The following is a 20,937-nucleotide window of genomic DNA, read 5'->3' as shown; positions in this document are numbered from 1 at the left end:
GTACTGCGGCAGCTCTCCTCTCCTCCGGAGGAGGGACAGAGGGAGAGCAGCACAGGATCCAAGAACCTGAGATAGAAGGAGAGCCTCAGGGAGCATGGCGACAGTCTATTTTCTGCTCCAGATTTGCTCCCAGTGACTTCCCAAGGTCATGAGGAGGCATGAGCTTCTAGTGGTGGAAAGAGCCACTGATGGGAAAGTGAGAGTCAGAAAGGATGAATTCTCCTGTGGGTCCACAGCTTCCAGGTTTCCCTTGGCTGGGGGCCTTGGGTGTCTGCTAATGAGATCACGAGCAGTATGCTGTGGCTGAAAGACCTCTCTCACCATTCTAGTTCCTACTTATGGGTGAGGCAAGAAACACCACTCATGTTTTTGTTGGATTAGGAAAGGAACAGTACCGGGGTGGGTGAGACCTTAAGGCTCGTAGGAGGCCAAGAGAAAGCCAAAGCAGGTAAATTCAGAAAGGAGCTTTCCCAACCTTCATTCCAAACCCAGTAAGTTTGGAAGAAACCATTGTAGCAAGAAGCTTGGAGTCATACAAACCAATCTTAGGTTAATCACATCTTGTAAACACAACAAACTTTTGAATATCCATAAGCCTGGGAAGGCCAATTTTTTGAACTTAGGTTTTTGAAAATGCAGATAACACAAAACATTGTCATAGTTGATCCCTCCCCTACCACCATCCTGCCCTTTCATCAAGTTTGTTCACAAAATCCCAAAGGAGAAGATTGGTATCAGTTGTTTTCTAATTACTTATAAATTGTTTTTGCTAAATACTGAATAGATACAAAGATTATTTATAAAACATTAAATATGTGTAAAGTACATAGAAAGAAGAAACAACAAACTTCTTACCTATCCTGCTGACCCCATTGTCTTCCCCACCCTTCAGAGGTGACCACCTTTCTGAATGTTCAGTCTGTCGTTTCCTTGATTTTCCATGTTATAGACACAGAATATCTATCTATACAGATACAGAATGTCAGATATTCTGTATCTTTATGGATTTAAAATATTTATCTGTCTTATGTGTTTGTTCTATAGCTGTATATACATGGAATCATACTGTAAGCATCTTTCATTGATTTGCTTCCTCTGTTTAAGATTGTTTCTGAGATTCGTCCACTTTCTTGCATGTGTCAGTAATTTATAAAATTTCTGTGTGCTATTGCTGTGTATTATCCCCCTTTAAGAAAATACCACAGTTATTTATCCTTTCTGCTCTTGGTAGACATTTGTTTCCAGGTTTTTTGGTTTGTTTCTGCAAACCATGTTGTTACATATAATGCTGTCTGAAGTTTCTCTTGTACATCTCCTGATGTGAGATAGAACTGTTAGGTGTTAGGGGATTCAGTTCTTCAACTTTACTAAATCATACCAAATAGTTTTCTTAGATAATCGAACCAACATGCACTTCCGTTAGCTCCTTTCCAACCTTGATTTTGTTAGACTTTTTAGTTTTTGTCAATCAGATGGGTATGAGGTGGCACCTCATTGGAGTTTAAATTTGCGTTTTCCTGAGTACTATTGAGGTTGAGCACCTTTGTATATATTTATTGATCATTTGCTCTTCTGAAAGTGCTTATTCAAATAATTTGTCTTTTTCTGATTGACTTGTATGATTTTAATAAATTCTGTGAACAGTTCCTTTTTCAATTACATGTGTTGCAAATATCTTCTCCCAGAAGAGCCTTGTCTTTTCCCCCTCTTTATGATCAGTTTGGATGATCAGATATTCTTAATTTTACTGTGGTTGAATTTATCAGTCTTCTGCTTTCTGGACGTTGTTTTTTGTGAATTGTTTGGGAACTCTCAGGCAACAATCTGTGTGAGGATCCGTTTGTAATTGTGATTTATCAGGGGAGATTGTTTTTCCTCCTCCATTCACTGCCGAGGTTTAAGACAGGGAGTTGTCCTTTTAGTTCCTCAGCAGCATTTGTGAGTTTCTTTCAAGTTCCGTCTTCGGGTGAGGGCACAGCCAGCAGGCCCACCTCATGAGGAGGTCTCCTCTTACACCTGTCGCATTAGTGGGCTGGGGCGTTGTTGTCTCTTGTCAGCTGTGTTCTGTGAGGCCATGAAAACCGCAGGCCAGCTTCACAGCTTCTGCAAACGCCCTCTCTAGACCACTCATCTACAAGGCTTTCCTTCCTTTTCTGGGTTTCTGCCCTTACCAAGTTTGTAGCCTCTAAATATTCCTTACTGTGTTGATAACTTATCAAACGTTTTAAAAGAATTTCTTTTTTTTTCTTTCTAAATGTTTTATTTTATTCAGCATTTTTAGTTGGTTTCAGCAGGAAGGTCCATCAGGATATCTAGTCTGCCGTATTGCCAGGAATTGCAGTCTTTGGAATTTAGTTTTGTCTAAAAATTGTTGCCCTTCCTGAAATAGGAATATCAAGGACCAGCCGGATTGCAGAGTCCGGCAGGAGCAAGAGAATCAGAATGCACCTGCCTGATCGTTACTCTGCGTTTCCACCCCAAGAGTAATCTGGAATTATGTCAGTGCTGACAGCTTACAGGTCAGGGGACTTTTCAAACTGTACAAAACAGACTGCCCTCTATGAGAAGATAGAAGAGGGAAAATACAGGAAATGAGAAATGTTTCTTCATGTTGCTTGGTCTTGTTTTTTTAATTTACTTCAGGGAGAGACAGTGATCCCGTGGCTCCTTAAAGCCATGTTTGGATCATAATTTGAAATTTTCTTTACGGACCACAAAAATGGAGCTGGGTTCCCTGGGTTCAGAAACAAGAAAGAGTCAAGGGGAATCCGAGGCAGACGATTGTCTTGAACCCACCAGGCTCTTCTTTGTTCCTTCCGTGGTGGCGTCCCTCACATACACACATTGACACTCCATCCAGCTAACTCATCAGCAACAGAAAGAAGCAGCTCGCTTGATTGAGTCTCTTTTTTACCTGTTGCCTGGATTCTTTTTGTCCTGGGAGCATGTGAGGCCTTATAAATCATCCCGTCTGATAGAGAAGACTGTTTTATAAGCATCCATTGTGATTAAGAGAGTGGGTTTGGAGTTGGACATGTCTGCATCCAAATCCCAAGCTTGCAGCTTGTTGGCTGTTTGGCCTTAGGCAAATCAAGACACTGCACCCCTTATACTCTTTAGCTGCATTATCTGAAAAATAATGATAGTTACTACTTCATAGTATAGATGTGGGATTAAGTGAGATAATGCATGTAAAATGCTTAGCACGATGCCTGACATAATAAGCCCTTAATAAATTCTTATTAACTTACCACAACTAGAAGGACCCACAACTAAAATATATACAACTATGTAAAATAAAAAAAATTCTTATTAATAGTTGCTAAGGAGAGTTGAAAAAAAGTAAAAGTTAAAGAATTTTAACACTGTAATAATGTGTTTCTAATGTGATAGTTGGAAAGCCTTGATCCAGGTCTTATGTGTTACCTGTGATCAGAGCAGTTGGTGGAGCAGGAGGAGAATATTCTCATTTACCTGGAACCCTCGAAGTGGCATTTGTCTAGGGGCTGGGTCATATGTCGTGGGCGGCCCCTCGAGTAAATTATCTGCGTCATAAAGGAGAATTCTGTGCACTTCTGGAATCTGTTGCACCTGCAATACCTGTCCTGACAGTGTGGCCTGGGTCCAGGCTCAAGGAGCTTTAAAAACATAATCGCAAATGTATTCAGAAGTCTTGAAAGCGTTTCAGTGTTGTCTGGCATGAGGGCTGTGGATGGAAGGAAATCTCATAGCCTAGGGCTGCTTTGGGAGTACATCTTTGAAAGCTCAGGATGCCTTAAAGAGTGTTTCTGCTGGTCCATCTGGACACTGGAGAGAGACTGCAGTGTTTTAGTTCGGTTTGAATAAGGTCATTTCCATTAAACACTTGCTTATGGTACCCTACTGTACGCAAGCCCTCCTAGTCAGCGGGAGACTGAGCTGAATAAGATACATAGTCCCTGTCTCCATGGAGTTTACCATGAAAAAAGAGGAAGACAGATAATAAGTAATTACAATGAGTGTTATCAACGGGGACCTGCGCTCCAGTTTTTCTTAAGAGCATCGCTTTAGAAGGTCACGTATAGATGATATACATGCAACACATATGGATGTCTATAGATTGCTTTGGGGCAAGTTACAGGGTAAAGGCTTATTCCGGTTCAGTTGAAGGTTGCTATTTCGTAATTAATCTCATCTTTGTTCGCTCTCACCCATCTGCATTACTGACTCAGATAGTCAGTAATCTAGGGGAGGACAAAAAGGACTCACACAGCTAGGGAAGTTTTTGGGGGTGGAAGTACTGGGGCCCAGCTTGAAGGATTTTAAGAGGGGCCTTTCCCTGACTCCCATGAATTGAATGTTCCCACTGAAGTTGAAAATCTCAGTCCCCCCCTCACTGGATGGTGTGCTTGGTCTGAATCTTCTTGGAGCCCTGTGTTGGTGATGAGATGCTGTTTAAATCCTACACCAGGCCTTTGTAGCCACCTTAAAAGGATCCCCGGCCCCAGGTGACTGGGGGCGCTGCTGGGCCACCGTAAGTTGCTGCCTCACCACGCGCCCCAGAAGTCGCGGCAAGGCAATTTCCCCAGCAGGGGAAGAGAACTGTGTGTTCTGTGTGCTGTGAACTGCTCAGGATCTGCAGCCAGCCCTGCTCGCCCCGCCTTGCTGGGGAGAGGGTGAGCATTCTATTTAAGGTGGTCTCGTGCTGCTCGCTGCCTTCGGACACCTAGGCACTCAGCAACCGGCCTTTCAGGTCTGTGCAGCTTGGATTCCCGAGGTTTGCTTTGAGGTTTGCTTCGCGGAGGGCTCGGGGTCAAGGCTCCCCTCCCGGCTAGGGGTGGGGCATTTTAACCCTTTGGTGGATGCCCATGGCAGTGCTCATCTTCAGGTATTTCTGACCCTCTCCTCCCCCTTCTCTGAGACCACATTCCTCACTCACCCTCTCCCTGACTTTCTGTCCCGTCCTGGGACAAAACGTGCTGTGTCTTTAAATGGGCGGAAGTGGCTGGCAGTGCTTTGCTTGGGTACTGCATTGATTAGGAGATTATATGGAGCTGCGGGAGCTGCCGCCTGGGGGAAGAGAGGTGCAGGTTCTGCTAGGTTTTTGCTCTCCTCCTGGGCTCTCCTTGGGTTCTTTCCCCAAGGCTGCTCTGAGCCGGCGTGAGGTGAGGGTGGGTGGGTGGCCGGCCTGCCTGCCTGTTGACAGCAACTCCAGGGCTTGTTTTGCAGCCTTGCCAGCATTACCCATCTCCATCAGAAACTGGCAGTGGCAGCAGCAGCTCGGGCAGGCAGCTCTAGCCCCGGGCTGGATTTGCAGAAGCTGTCCTTCGCCTCCCAGCCCATCTCTGGGCTGGGAAAGGGGGAAGAAGGGAAGGCAGCAGTTCTTCTGGCTTGCTCTTTCTCTCTCTCTCTCTCTTCTTTCTCTTTCTGAGTTCAAGTCACATTACATGGGATTCTGTTCTTTGGGGACTTCGTCATCTTTTCAAATATGTCCTGGGACCTCCGGAGCTGTAACGGGGATGCTAAGGACACGGTCAGTGGATTATCGTGACTGTACTAATGAAAGGATTCAAGCTATCCTGGTAAGTGGAGGAGGGATAAGCCACCTTGCTCTTCCGTTATCTTTCTTCAACCCTGTGTTCCTCCCAGCACCTCAGCATCCTCAAGAGGTCTCCTTCGCACACGCCCGTCTCCCTAGATGGGTATCAAGGGGTTAAGATGGGGGCCACACTCTCTACAAAGTTGGGTTACCCTCTGTGGCTTACCCCAGCTTCTGCACTGCAGTGTTTTCTGCCAGCATCTTCCTGGGGGAGGGGTTTTGTGGAAGTTGGGGGGTTGTGGAGAGAATCAAACTGCAGCTGAAAGAGTCCAACTTTGAGAGGGCTGATGGGTGGTGCGCACTGAGGGAACTTCATCGGGAAAGATCCTTTCACGAGGTCCTGTGTGTCTGCATCAGGCTGGTGCTGCAGTTATACCCTCCCGACCCAGCCAGACGTCCTGAAGGGCCCTTCTCACCCGGCTCATTGGGGCACCCTCACCTTCCGTGGTAGTCTCCGACCTCTTAGAAGCTTCTCTCTGAGGAGGGAGTCATGAGGGGCCGGGCTCCAACCTCTAGCATGCCTGGCGTCCGAAGGAGAGTGGACCGCCCCCACTCCCACGCCCACTGCACACACACACCTGGGGGCTTTGCGGGTGCCTCTTCCTGGGCTTAATGTTGCGATAGTAAAGCCGCCTCTTGCTTGCAGTGTAGGGTAGCTATATTGAAGCTGCAGAAGCAGTCGGAATATTTTTACCTCCCATTTTAAATATGAAATTCTTAACCTCTCCCTCTTTTTCTTTGAATCAGATGGGTGGGTGAATTGGCTTTTTATCTGGTTGAGAAACTGGAAATTTTGCTTGGAAAACTTTGTCGTACCAGAGATCCAGTACTCCCTGCAGGGTGGCGTGTGCAGCTCAGAGGAGAAAGGCTCCTTGGACTGGGGATGGAGCTTTCTCTCCCTGAAGACAGTGGAGGGTGGGAGGAGGAGAAGGAGCTTGGGAGAGCTCCCTCCAGAAGTGTGTCCTGTCTTCCTTGAGTCAGCAGTCCAAGGTTGGGGCCGGTGGTAGGTTGTCTCTCTGGATTGGAGGTTGATTTTTCAGAGTTGGGGGCAGGTATTGCGCAGTTTAAAGCATGGGGTCCCAGCCTGGCTCTTGGCCACATCTGGCTCTCCAGAATCCCCTACCCTAGGTTGAACCCTGATGGAATTAGTCTAGTCCAGCCCTCCCCCTTTAGGCAAGAGGATCCTTCAGTGGGCGTTGAAAAGGTACTTTACTGAGGGGCAAGGGAGGAGCTTAGTTCCTGCAAGCTTAACTCTTAAGAACCTGAGATTCAGGCTTAGTAGTAAGCATCAGGGACCACCCAGCCTGTAGCTGCTTCCCCTCAAGATTTGGTGTCACTCCCTCTTATGTGGAACTCTCGTGCGATTTGAGTTTGAGAAAGGGAGGTGGAGGTGCTACGGTGTCCTCCCTGCCCTTGTTCTCTTGGGGCCACGTTCCCTGTTTCTTCTGGGTTGGAAGCCATTAGCAGAGAGGGTCTGTTGTCACTGGGAATTTCAGGCCGAGTCAGGGTCCAAAGCTGCACCTTTGTTCCTCAGCAGAGCCGAGCTGGGCTTACCTTGGGTGAGGCCACCCAAGAGACCCCAGGTGCTGCTGGGAGAGCGGGGACACTGGGCTCATCGTCAGAAATCGCTCAGCGTCCCTCCATGGCCTGCTGTCAGGACACCCAGTTGGGGACTGAGGGCTGCTTGGCTGTCGTTCAGGATGAGGCATCACTTTGACACAGAAGGCTCTTTTCCGCTCCGGCTCGTCCCTGAGGGACATGCAGGGTTTGCTTTTAAAAATCTGCCTTGAGTATCTCTTGATGCATTTCAACAGAATGATGTTAAGATGGCAACTGTAATTGGAGTAACCTTGTCCTTTTCAGCCAAATAAAATGTTAGAAGGATGGGGAAATTTTGTCATTGTGTCTGTCTGGATACTGTTAGATCCAGTGATTCACCGTCTCGTTAGGTACAGATATATTCGTCTCTTTTGGCCCAGAGGCCTAACCTTGTAGTTGTGTTGTGAGTGAGTGGGCTTGAAATGTGGCTCCCCTTGGTGGAATCTTGTGTCAGGGACCTCTTTATTACCCCAACAGGAAGACTGGTAGAAACAAGATAACCAAAAAAATTGGCTACCTTGTCCTGGATAAAGAGGATGGAGTTAATTAGCTGTCTAATGTTTGAATCATTTCTAGAAACATTTCTGGAATGCCTGCTGTGTGCCTGTGATATAAAAAATGCTGATAATGCTGATAATAATAATGGCAACTAACATTTACTGAGCGCTTACCATGCATCAAGCACCATATTATGCCCTCTGAATGTGCTCCATCACGTTGTTTTTCCAGCATTATGATTAAGATCCCATTTTACAGAGCAAGGAAACCAAGACAGAGAGAGGTTAAGTAACCTGCTTGAGGGCACTAGGAATCAGGCATTGGATTTGCAGGTAATTTTCCCCAGTCATTCATCTGTCTGCAATTGCTCTTCTGTAGCGCACTTTCCTCTGTATGTAACACCATACTATACACTGGCTTTTATTCTGTTCTGCTGTCTCTCTGCCTTCTATTTATTTGGTTAGTTAATTAGACTTTTAAAAGTGTACGGAAATGAATTATCTCATTCGATCCTTACTGTAGTCCCATAAAGTGGCTGGTATCTCCACTTGAGAGCTAGAGAAGCTGAGGTACAGAGTGGTGAAGGGTTTTGACTAAATTTATGCAACTAGTTAGTGAAAAATACAGGGTGCAAACTTTTATTGCTTGACCGTTATTTCAGTTTTGTGACTCCCGCAGCAACAGCAAAGTGTGTCTGTGTTAGCCCTACTGTCCCAGAGAGCAGGGTCAAGGTCTATGCATCCGTTGTTTGTCCATCCCTTCATTCTACAAATGTTGACCAAGTCATCATTTTCACAGCCCTGTGGGGGTTAAAAAATGTTTAAAAGACATTGCCTCTCCTTCTACGGACTGGCAACCTCACAGATAGAATGAGACCCAAGCTCCTCCACACACAGAAACAAAACCTACAAAATAAGTCATTAAATGCTAAGGGACACATACGTGCAGTGAACAACAAGCACTCTGGAAAGTCAGAGCCTGGATTTCACTTCAGCTGGGGTAGCAGGGAAGCTTCTTAGACTAAGTGGCACTTGAGTAGGGATTTGAAGGCTGGACAGTGTTAGGTAAGTAGAAGCTGTTCTTTGTACAGCACTAACACCACGCCTCATGGAGTTCTGAGGTTATCCCGGGATGGTTTTGGATAAAGCTGATCGAGATACATGTCCATGATTGACGAGTGGCTGCATTGTGAGATAGAAAGCCTCCCCCTAGTCCAGCCTCCCCTTCATTAGGGCAGAGGCTTTAGACTTTCTCAAGGTGATTCTGTGATTCCATCTCCTGATGACTTGGTGAGCGAGGTAAGGACAGCGGTGGAGGAGACTGAGCGAGCAGGTGACACATGTCAACAGACAGGGCTGTGCCAGAGCAGAGCTGTGGGACACATGCAATTTGGAAACCAAGTTATTTTCTAAAAAAAAAAATTCACTGGTCCTCCTTAGCTTCCACCTGATTAATTTTTTTTTGTATGTGTGTGTGATGTAAAGATATTCCTAATTCCTCTAGAGCTTCAGAACCTCAGACACTAAGAAGGTCTCCAGTTTCATGGGGCTACTCCCTGTACAGATTGTTTTGGCCCCCACGGAACTTGGCAGACTGTAGTGACATCTGTCTTGATTCTGTCCTCGCGTTCCTAGTCTTCACCTCTCTTCAGGTTGGTGGTGCAGTCTCCACAGTTCCTGGAGGCTGTGACAGACCTTCCAGAAAGTCAGTATGTTGCCACGCAAGGGGGGGCCCTCTACTCGCCGCAAGACATGCCAGTAGTCAGGAGGCAAGATGGTAGGAGAGACAGGACTTTATTACAACTTGCTAGCAAGAGGGAAGATGGCCCACTCACGTCTAAAAGCACCATCTCACAGAACAAAGACTACAGGCCACTTATCTAAGGGGCTGGTCTCCAGGTGGGGGTGGTGGCTGGTCTCTGGCTGGAGCAGACATCTGGGCCCAGTTCCTGATAGTCCTTTGTTTCACTGGATATGCATCCAAGAATGGAGCAATGCCCTATACCCTGATCTTTCAGTTCTCATTGATGATGGTTATCAGCATAGGCTCTCTGCCCGGGGGTCATCACATTCCTAAGGAGCTCAAAAGAATGAAGTTATCATCTTAAAGCAGCTGGGACGGATCACCAAATCTACAGAGCAGAGCATGTCTGGGCCAGTTAGAGGTCATTTAAAGTTACAATGTGGTTTCTTTTCTACAATGTGGCTTCCCTATGTCAACCTTTTGTTGAGCTGGTATCAAGTATGCTGGAAGAATTTGATTCTGTGAGAAAAGAAAGAGAAAGTCTAGTTCTTGACACATGACAGGGGAAGCATTTCTGTGGCCAGGTCTTGGTCCACAGATGAAAGGAATTTCGAGTTTCTCTTTGCGTTTGAGTGGGTGCATGAGCAATCACACTCCTTTTCGCAGTTTATTTAGGAATACGAGTGCTGTGTGAGAGAACCTACTCACGTAGGTTCTTACCAGGTAACTGGGAGAGAAGTTCATTTTTGCCCTCCTCCATCTTTCCTGGAGGTTAATGGTCAGCCATATTTTATTTGATACCAAAGGTCAGTTGTCTGGTGTACTCTCTCGCTTCAGATCTGTTAACGAGTGGAGCGCTGTTCCTTCTTCAGCTCTGGTTTAGGCCCATGACAGAAGAAATGGGGTAGGTTGCAGCAGGGGGAATTTAAATTAGAAGGAAAAAGTTGGGAATTTCTGTCTTTGGAGTGTTAAGATCAGGACACGTATTTATCTTTTGAGGTCCTTTCTGTGGAAAGTTTACTCTAGAGGAAGAGAAAGCTCTGGATGTGACTCCTTTAGAACCAAGCTTCCCAGCTCCTCAGATGTTTTCCAGAAGGTGAGCTGCTGTGAAGGCTGGGGTGGCTCAGGAGCTGGAGGTTCTGGAGAGGTCAGTGCTTGAGTCTGGATCTTGTAAGCACCTTTTGACCTGCTGTGTGGCCTTGGTAGGCGACTTCTGTTTGCCTTGAGTGGAATCTGTTTTGAAAGTGAGATTAAATAACAGGGCTGGGCAGGCTAGTTGCTCTCTCAGCTTCCTTTTGACTGCTGGTTTAGAAAAGGCCGCAGTCTGCTTGCTTGTGATATGGACTATTGGTGCACTTCTTGAGCCCGCAGGAGACGCTAAAAATAAACCTTCATTTGAAAATATTAAATATTCACTTACAAACGTCCCCCAGCAGGCACGCCCTCTTGCTCACCATGCAAGATTTACTTCATTACTTGGTGGGATGGGAGTTGGCGTTTTCTCGTGGTCTGGCAAATCTGGGACACTGAGTGCTGGGCATCTGAGTGCTTCGGTCCCCCGAGTGATCAGCACAGCTCCGGGCAGTGACTGAATCTTCTGACTCTTCAGATTTCTTAAAGAGAGAGGGCTTTTCCACCCCTCACCTGGCTTTCTACTTTGGGAAACTGTACCGGGCTTGAAATAAGCAGCAATAAGCATTTGCTTTGTTGTCTTGTTGTCATCAGCATTATTACTTTAAGAGAAGGAGATTTACTGTTTTAGTATGTAAGCTGGATGGCAGAGATCATGTCAACCCAGTCAGATTGTGAGTACTTGAGGTTCTTTGCTTCTGGCTAGAAACCCTTCCTCCTGGCCATTAAGACCTTATTATCATTAAATTTTATTGCTGGAAGAGATGATTTAGGGTTTCTCACGATAGAACTTGGAGAAGAGAAGACTGCTTCTGCCTCTGATCTCTTGCTGAATTGTCCAGGAGGCTGGACATTTGTTCCCTAAATGATTTGTTAAGGTGAAAGGATATGACAAACTAGATATTGCTAGATGTTTTTATGTTTACTTATCCTTAAAGCTGTTGTTTGGTTTGTGTTTGCAGAGAGATAATTGAATTAAACTGGGCAGGTTAGGTTGTGTTATGGTAACAACATCGCCCCACCCCTGCCCGAATTCAGTAGCTTAACTCATTGCAAATTTAGTTCTTGACACTCTGGTCCCTCCCAGGCTCTGGAAAACTCTGTGGGGAAGCCATCCAGTTCAGTGATCCAGGCTGTGGAATCTCCTGGCACCTCCCTCCACAATCACTACAGACGGGAGGCGATCACAGCTCTTAAGTGCTTCTCCTAGGAGGCAGATACCCTGCCTTGCCCTTCCTGCACACTGGGCCGTCACGTGGCCCTGCCTGGCTGCAGGAAAGCGGGAAAGGAGGCTTCTGAATGGCAGGGGGGAGGAGAACTGAAGTGTTGTTGAGCACCAGTAATGCCCACCACAGCTGCTCTCCCGCAAGTGTGGGCGTGGGCTCACTCCCCTCCTTAGGACCTGACATTTCCTTACTGCCTGTGGAATAGCCTGGAGGACCTTGTGTGACCTTAGCCCAGGGGTCAGCATACCACAGCCGAGGGCCAAATTCAACTTGCTGCCTGTTTTTGTACAGTTTGCAAGCTGAGAATGTTTTCTTACATTTGTAAATGGTTGGGAAAAAAATCAAGAGAAGAGTAATATTTCGTGATGTGAGAATTGTATGAAATTCGGATTTCAGTATCCGTAAATAAAGTTTTATTGGACACTGCCATGCTCATTTGTTTAGGCACTGTCTATGGCTGCTTTTATGTGACAACATCAGAGTCAAGTAGTTGTGACAGAGACCTATGGCCCACAAAACATTTTATTTTCTGGCCCTTTACACAAAGTTTGCTGCCCCCTAGTTTAAGTAAATAGAGATGCTTCTAAAGTGCAACAAAATGATGTTTTTACTGGATACTTTCTAGGTAGCAGTCTTGATCTAGGCACTATAATAGTAATAATGATGATGATAAGGATATTAATAGTTAATACTTACATAACAACTTATTATATGACATATATTTTAAATGTTGTCTATGTATTAACTCAGCAGTTTTTTGAGCTATGCGCTATTACTATGTAGATTTTACAAATCAGTAAACTAAGGCACAGAGAGGTTAAGTAATAGGCCCAAAGTCACACAGCCCAAAAGTGTTCTAGCTGGCAGTCTGACTCCAGAATCTATGCTTTTAACCACTACAATAACAAAGCAATTGGAAGACAGACCTTTGCCCATGAGACGACAGAAGACTGATACCCATGAAAAGTTAGAGAAATACGCTGAGGTAGTTTTTGAAGATATTTAATGGTATGAAGTATAACTACCAAAGATGTGCAAGAACAGAGAGAGGGAGAGACCAGTAATGGGCACAATAAACAGAGAGGGGCTGAATGATGAGCTGGGATGTGGGGTGATCTTTGAAGGATGGAGGCCACCGAGATTTCAGCGGGTCTCTCAGGCAGGGAAGAAGCAAGAACTGGGCTATGGAAAACAGAATGAGGGCCTGGGGGAAGGGAGAGAGAGCTGAGCAGCCTGATTGGAACAGAGGGGTGTGTGGCCTAGAAGCTTAAGTGGGAAGACAGGGCCCCCAGGACAGCCCTGAGAGGCATTCAGGCTCAGGATGATCAAAGAGCGTGGAGATGCGATGCCCAGCGCGGTGGGCAAGATGCTCTGGGGCCGAGAACTGGAGGAAGTGCATAGTTAGGGCGCATGTGTGAAGAATAGCCTTAGAAGTTATCAAAACAATGCCTCTATGAGCTTTCTACTTTTAAAAAATCTCATATAACCCTCACACAACCCTACAGGAAAGGTGGTATTTATCCCATTTTACAGCTAAGGAAACTGAGTCTCATAGAGGTTTAAGTAACAGGCCCAAGACCACATGGTAAGGGGCAGAATTGCGATAAAACTGAAGCTGTCTAGATCTGAAGCCTGTGCTCTTAATCTCTGCCCTCTGGTCCTTGAGGCAGTGAGAAAAGAGTAGTTATTTGGTGGAAATCTGGAGCTTGAAACTTAATTCAGAAAAGGTTTGCTGATGAGGTGGGGCAATCTTTCTGCGTGGTGCTGCTCTCTTGTCAGTGGCTCATTTGTTTCCCAGTGTGCTCACCCCCACGGTGATCCGTGACCCTGGTCATCGCTCATCTGGTAGCTACCACTTCAGGGCTAGGTCAGGGTTTCTTTAAAAACCATTTTTTAAAAATTTCTGAAATGTATCACGCATACAGAAGAAAGTGTGTAATGTATCTGTGCAGCTTAAAGAAATAAACGTTGTCTGTTCACCATCCAGTTAAACATTAGAACGTTACCTAAACCTGTGAAAGCTGTTCAGTGTTTTATTTATTTGTTTTATAAGATTTATGCAAATATTCAAAGGCTGGGAGGACAAGCCCCAGAAAACACAAACCTTGGGAACCGAGCATGGAGTGGGTTCCTCTCCCATCCAGAGGAGAAAGGTTATGTCCTCAGCCAGCAGCTCTTTGTTCTAACGCTGGCCTAAGTGGCTGCTCCCTAATGTGGAGCACCCTCCCTTTAGCTATATGGTGGACCCCAAGGGACCAGTGCAGATGATTCTGCTGTTTTCTGGTTGTCTGAACTCTAGGCAAGTTACTTACTCTCCCCAAGCCTTGATTTTCTCATCTGTAAAATGGGGCTCATCACACCTACCTCCCAGGTCTGTTGTAGGATTGGGAGGGTTAAATGAATTGATTTCTGTTAATGCACTTACAAGGAGGCCTGGCATTTGTAACCACCTTATAAATGTTAACCTGCTATTAAAATCTTTATGGTTTTATATTTGGCATTGTTCAAAGAGAGCATGGTCATAGTCCTTGCTCTCCACACACTTAAAAGCCACAATCGTGGGGCCCAGCCCCGTGGCCGAGCGGTTAAGTTCGCATGCTCCACTTTGGCGGCCCAGGGTTTCGCCGGTTCGGATCCTGGGCGCGGACATGGCACCACTTGTCAGGCCACGCTGAGGCGGCGTCCCACATGCCACAACTAGAAGGACCCACAAATAAAATGCGCCCGCTATGTACTGGGGGGCTTTGGGGAGAAGAAAAACAAAACAACAGCGTAAAATCCGTAGTTGTTTCTCGTGCCCAAACGGATACAGAGAACACTGATCGTTATTTTAACTGGAATAGCCGGGAAGAATCGTCTTAGGCTGCTCTCAGTCAGTTTTTATCCCTCTTTTCAAGTTAACAACCTCCCAAACCAGGTGTTTTATTGTCCTTGCTGGATCTCTTCTGTCCTCTCTTCCACATGGATATAGTCACTTGGTCACTTAGCTGGAGGCTGGAACTTGTTTTCCCACTGACTGCGTGTGTGACCTTCGGCAAGGCACCGATGCCCTCATCTCTAAGATGATAGGTGAGATCAGAGCTGCAGATTTTCTCTCTTTTGGATCCCCATCGACTTCAGGCTAAGGATCTTTCGAGGACAAGACCCTTTAATATTCTTCCCAGGACTGTTCGTATCCTCTCTTTAATTCATTTATTCATGTATTTATCTGATGGACAGTTCTTGAGTACCCACTGGGCTAGGTGGTGGGAACACAAAGATGAGGAAGAACTGGTCCTTGCCCGAGAGGGGTGCCTACAGTACAGTACAGTAGTAGGGGAGCCAGAACCGCACTCCCTTCTCTGTAGGGTCTCAGCAGTGCTGCACATTATAGGAAAATTCCACAGAGGGACTCAGATGCCTCTCCTGCTGTAGCGCAAATAGATTTATCTTTCAGTTAAGATCTTTTTTTGGACCCTTTCTCCGGAGACTGGGAGCCTCATTGTTTCATAATAGCTTCCCTGCAGCGACCTCAACTTTTTCTCCCTACTGAATGGTCATAGTTTACATCCGGTGGCGTTATGACATGACATGCAAAACCCCTTTGTTTTCCAGAGGCTTAACTTGACAAACCTCAGGATGCAAATTTTGTGAACGGTGGCCACTGGGCTTTTGAAGGTGATCTGCTCCGCTGGTGGCACATTATTTTCCTTAGCCATCTTTTTGGTCTAAAATGTACCTTTTTTATGTATTTATTTATTTTGCATGTAATTGACTCTGGCATGTTCAAATGATTTTTTTTTTAACCCTTTGATTTCACGAACCAAGAGTTTCTAGTTCAAGTTCTTGCCTTGTTTGATATAAACAAGCAAAATAAATTTGTATTCTTGTAAGGCCTGTTAGTAATTGCAGCTAACCACTGCCATTTAGCTGTCGAGCAGCCTTTGTGTAAAGCATCACGTTTGTAGCTGCAGTGATGGGACTCCTTTTTCCAACGGTCTGTACTTGGAGCAGAAATACTCATCTCTGTTAAATGGTGAGGGTATTGTGTGTGCAGCTATAGAATTGGTTTTACTTGCTTGCTACAATCTTAAATTCTTTCTCTGGCTAAATCCTCCTAAGTATATTTCTAGGCATAAGTTAGGACCACTTTTGAGCTGGTCATTAATGCTAAATATAATCAATAATTGTCCTCACCAGTCACAAAAGACCCTTAGCCACCATTGCCAGGAGAAGGACTGTCAGCTCCAGATCTGCACCTCTTTCTTTCCTCACTTCCTGGAATGGGCTAAACTCCTGAAACTCATTGCATGAAAAGCAAAGTTATGAAAGTCTCCCACCCAGCCTTCTCTTCGCTTCCTCCTCTCCTAGTCATTCACATAAGAAACTTCTGAGCTATTTTTTTTTACGTGTTCTTCCTCATTCCTCACATGGTTCTGTCTTTGCAGTGTCTTGCTGATTTGTCCTCCGCCCTTTCTTAGGACTACTGCCACTGTCTTAATTCATTTAATTCATAACCTTCAAATGTCTTGCATGGCCTGTTGTAGTAGCCACCTGGCTGATTTCCTTGTCCTTTTTTTTTTTTGTGAGGAAGCTTGGCCCTGAGTAAACATCTGTTGCCAGTCTTCCTGTTTTTGCTTGAAGAAGATTGTCACTGAGCTAACTAACATCTGTGTCAATCTTCCTCTGTTTTGTGTTTGGGATGCTGCCACAGCATGGCTCGGTGAGCAGTGTTTAGGTCTGTGCCTGGGATCCGAACCTGCGAACCCTCAGCTGCTTAAGTGGAGCACATGAACTTAACCACTACACCACCAGGCCAGCCCCTCCTCCTTTTTTTTAAACAGCTTTATTAAGATGTAATTCACATACCATACAATTAACTCATTTAAAGTGTACTTTTTTGGGGGGGGGTTGGTGAGAAAGATTGGCCCTGAGCTATTGCCAATCATCCTTTTTATTTTTTTAATCCCCAAAGCTCCAGTACATAGCTGTATATCCTAGTTGTAAGTCATTGTAGTCTTTCTTTATGGGATGCTGCCACAGCATGGCCTGATGAGTAGTATGTAGGTCGGTGCCCAGGATCCGAGCTGGTGAACCCTGGGCCACTGAAGTGGAGCACGTGAACTTTAACCGCTCAGCCACGGTGCCAGCCCCTAAAGTGTACAATTTTTTTAGTGTATTCATAGATATGTGCAACCATCAGTACAGTCAGTATTAGAACATTTTCATCACCTCAAAGAGAAACCCCATACCTGTTAGCTGGCCCTCCCCAACCCTTCCAGCCCAGCCCTAGGCAACTACTAATCTACTTTCTGTAGATTCTGAACTTTCATAAATGCAATCATGTATGTCTGTGGACTTTTGTGACTGGCTTCTTTCACTTAGTATAAGGTTTCCAAGGTTCATTCAAGTCATACCATGCATGTATCAGTACTTCATTCCTTGTTTGTGGCTGAATAACCTCATCCCTTCTTGTAACCTGGGTCCATTTTTCATTCAACTGTCATACAGGTCAGATTTCCACCACTTCTTTAAAAACTGAATTTGGCTCCTTGTTGCCTACAAAACACAGTTGACACCCTGGCATGGCACTCAAGGCCTTCCCCAGTCTGACTCCATCCTGACGGTCCAGCCTCATCATCCCCTCCATCTTTCCACCAACCCTGCTGTCCCCGCCATCCCGATATACCTGTCCTTTGCGGAGTATGACACATATCTTTCATGTCACTGCAGTCTTTGGTTATGCTGGTCCTTTCTTGCCTGTGGAAATCCTATTTACCCTTCAGAATTTAGCTTTATTATCACCTCCTTGAAGAAGTCGTCCCAGGTTATTTCATTCCCAAATAGGAGTTAATTAGTCTTTTTCCATTGCTGAGCATTTTGCTTGGATTCCCATGATTTCCTCGTCTCGGATTAGGTATCATTCTATCCTTTATAACATATTAAATCTTCTCTGGGAGTTGAGAGTTGTTCTAGTTTTTGTTTTATTACCTCATTGTACTTTCTACAAGGCTTTACATATAGTTGGTGCTCAAAAAATATTTGCTGGGCGCCAACCTGGTGGTGCAGCAGTTAAGTTCACACATTCCACTTCGGTGGCCCAAGGTTTGCTGATTCAGATCCTGGGTGCAGACATGGCACCGCTTATCAAGCCATGCTGAGGCAGGTGTCCCACATAAAATAAAGGAAGATGGACACAGATGTTAGCTCAGGGCCAGTCTCCCTCAGCAAAAAGAGAAGGATTGGCGGCAGATGTTAGCTGAGGGCTAATCTTCCTCAAAAAAAAGTCTTTGCTGGATGATTGATTGCTCTCTTGGAGTTGTATAGTCTCTCTTGCTTTTCAAAGTTCTTTTACATATTTCTTTTTTGAAAATCAGGGTTAAAGATCTTTTTGAAGAAAAAATTATCAGTAGTTTTAACTTGTTTGAATTTTTTTATTTTGGCAACAAAAATTGTCTGTGGGCATTGTAGAAAAATTAGAAAATAAAAAGTCAAAAGAAAAAGAAATCAGTCATAATACTACCCATCAGAGATAATCACTATTAACATTTTGGTTTGTATCCTTTAAGCTATTTTTCCTAAGTACATTATAGATAGAAAAATATAGGTAGATGAAATTTATCACTCATTCTATATACTGTTCTGTAATTCATTAACAACATGTGATCTCTCTATAATAATATTGATTTCCATAATTACTTTTAAGGCTCCCGTTGCAAATATGCAAGTATTTGTTCATTCTCCTCATTTTTGACATTTAGGGTATTTCTAATTCTTGAAGATTAAAAATAATGTCATACTAACATTCTTCGGATAACAACTTAGAAGCCAGAGTTTTAGGTCAACAGCTTTTAACACGTAGTGCCAAGTGCCCTTCGGAAAGGTTGTTCCGATTGACACACCCACCAGCAGGTTGTGAGGGAGTTTGTTTCTTCCCCTTGTCCTTGCCTGGCTTGGCATTACCATTCTTTTTAGTCTTTGCCAATCTGATATTCCACAAGTGGTATCTCAGAGTTGCGTTCCTTTCCATTTCTTTGGTCACTGGTGACTGCTTTTAATTTCCTTATTACCCATTTATGTTTCTTCTGTGAATTGCCTTGTTTGTTCTTTGCTCCCCTTCCTGTTGAGGTGTTTGTCTTCCTCATTGCTCAGGACGCTCTAATGTAATAAGGATCTTAACCCTTAGTCATACATGTTATAAGTATTTTTTCTGGATGTTTTATCTTTTAACCTCAGGCTCATTTTCTGGAACAGGGAAGTTTGTTTGAATGTAATTGAGTCAATCACTTAGCCTTTCTGTGTTTAGTATTATTCATAGAAAGTTCCTCCCAACCTTAAGAGTATACATAGTCACCTGTGCTTTCTTTGAGTCCTTCTGTGATTTGATTTTTTAAATTTAATACATTGGCCCATTTTGATATAAGGTTGCATCTACTTTTGTAAAACCCAGGTGCCTGTTCTCAGTCATGAGACTAGAAGGAACTCTGGTAGGTCACGTCCATTCTCCTAGCATCAGAGCGTGAGCCCGGGTGGATGAGAACCTCTTTTCCAGAGTATGAAGATAGTCTACCACTTCTCATCAGTCACCCACGTTTCCCTAATCCCTTCTGAAACCATCTCTGTAATTGTGTTCCATTTGCATATTAATAATATCTATCTCAATAGGTTGGTTTCAGGATTAAATGAATTTGGAAATGAGATATATGACAATCTACAGCACACTATTTGGCATATGAACGTTCCACATAGGTTTTGTTGAGTGAATAAGTGAGTGAATGGTGGTGTGAACAGACAGTGATAAAAGGTCACCGAGGATATTGTAAGATAGCAGCAGCTCTTCCACTGAAGCAGGGCCTTGGCCAAGCAACAGGGTAGGGAGAGAGGCCAGTTACAATGTGCCCTGTGGAATGCGGAAGATGGGAAAGTTATGATATGGGTTTTGAGAAGGCGACAGTCTCAGGGTTAGGACGAACCCATAGGCATAAGGCATAAGGTCCATAAGCCAGCGTGAGCCATCCTGGAGAATCCCAAGGGCTGCTGGAGAGGTTGAGATCTGGGAGAGTGTATCAGGGAAATCTCCCCTGGAAGATGCATTGGGAGCAGAGCTTTGAAGGGAGGCTCAGACCATATAGGATGGATTTGTAGAAGGAGGTCATTTTATGCAGAGAGAATGATGTAAGCAAGCAGTATTTTTTTCAATTTGAAATAGTGATTTTTTTTCTTATGCTTCCCTTTCCACTTCCTTTGCTTTTTTTTTGAGGAAGATTAGTTGTAAGCTAACAATGCCACCAATCCTCCTCTTTTTGCTGAGGAAGATTGGCCCTGAGCTAACATCTGTGCCCATCTTCCTCTATGTTGTATGTAGGACGCCTGCCATAGCATGACTTGATAAGCAGTGTGTATGTCCACACCCGGGATCCAAACCGGCAAACTCTGGATTGCCGAGGTGGAGCACGCAAACTTAACCCTTATGTCACCAGGCTGGCCCCCCACCTCCTCTGCTTTTTTTTTTAAAGATTTTTTTTTTTCTCCCAAAGCCCCCCAGTACATAGATGTATATTCTTCGTTGTGGGTCCTTGTAGTTGTGGCATGTGGGACACTGCCTCAGCGTGGTTTGATGAGCAGTGCCATGAGCAGTTGGTTTCGAACCAACGAAACACTGGGCTGCCTGCAGCGGAGTGCTAGAACTCAACCACTCGGCCACGGGGCCAGCCCCTCCACCTCCTCTGCTTTTGATCTCACTGTTTTCTCATTCTCAGCTTTTCTTATCCTTCCTGTGTTTAGTGCCATTTAGAAATTGTCATGATAAAAGTTGTTTAGTGAAGTCGAGAAAGTTATTTTTGAAGTGATTGAGCTCTTGGGTAGAAAGACACCGGGGAGCAGGAAATAAATACAACACAGAGCATCTTTATGAGAGAACCCCAGGTATAGCAGCCTCTCCAACTCCAATCAAGGCCGAGGTGAAATTTGTGTTTTCTAAGGTTTATGTAGCACATAGTAGGCACTCCCCTGTTTAAATGAATCCACAAATGAGCGAAAATATGCATGGGTTTCCTGAGATATGTAGCTGTTTAGGAACCTGATGAAGAACAGACTGGAAGGATCCCAGCCCTCTGAGGCCTGGAAAGCTGGGTGGGGGTCGGACGTTTTTGCCGTGAGGGATGCTGAGGAGCACACGTTGAG

At 44.9% G+C, this 20,937-nt stretch overlaps 1 protein-coding gene across 21 annotated transcripts in view; it reads left to right on the top strand.

The window, feature by feature from the left end:
• Window positions 1–20,937, top strand: part of GRAMD1B (GRAM domain containing 1B) — a 228,332-nt gene that overhangs the window by 130,312 nt on the left and 77,083 nt on the right. For 2 of the 21 annotated variants that reach the window (XM_070490044.1, XM_014843668.3), the window contains exon 1: window positions 4,657–5,561. The exons of 17 other annotated variants lie outside the window; for them this stretch is intronic. In XM_070490044.1, the coding sequence (XP_070346145.1) occupies window positions 5,539–5,561 (23 nt within the window). In that variant the 5' untranslated portion in view covers window positions 4,657–5,538. Of the gene's footprint in view, window positions 1–4,585; window positions 5,562–10,299; window positions 10,323–20,937 lie in introns of those variants that run through there. 2 more of the 21 variants (XM_070490049.1, XM_070490043.1) reach the window with 2 other exon arrangements.

This window comes from Equus asinus, chromosome 20, assembly GCF_041296235.1.
Source record: "Equus asinus isolate D_3611 breed Donkey chromosome 20, EquAss-T2T_v2, whole genome shotgun sequence".
Taxonomy (NCBI): Eukaryota; Metazoa; Chordata; class Mammalia; order Perissodactyla; family Equidae; genus Equus; species Equus asinus.
The sequence above is the reverse complement of the archived record's forward strand: the minus strand, read 5'-3'. Positions and strand labels throughout refer to the sequence as shown.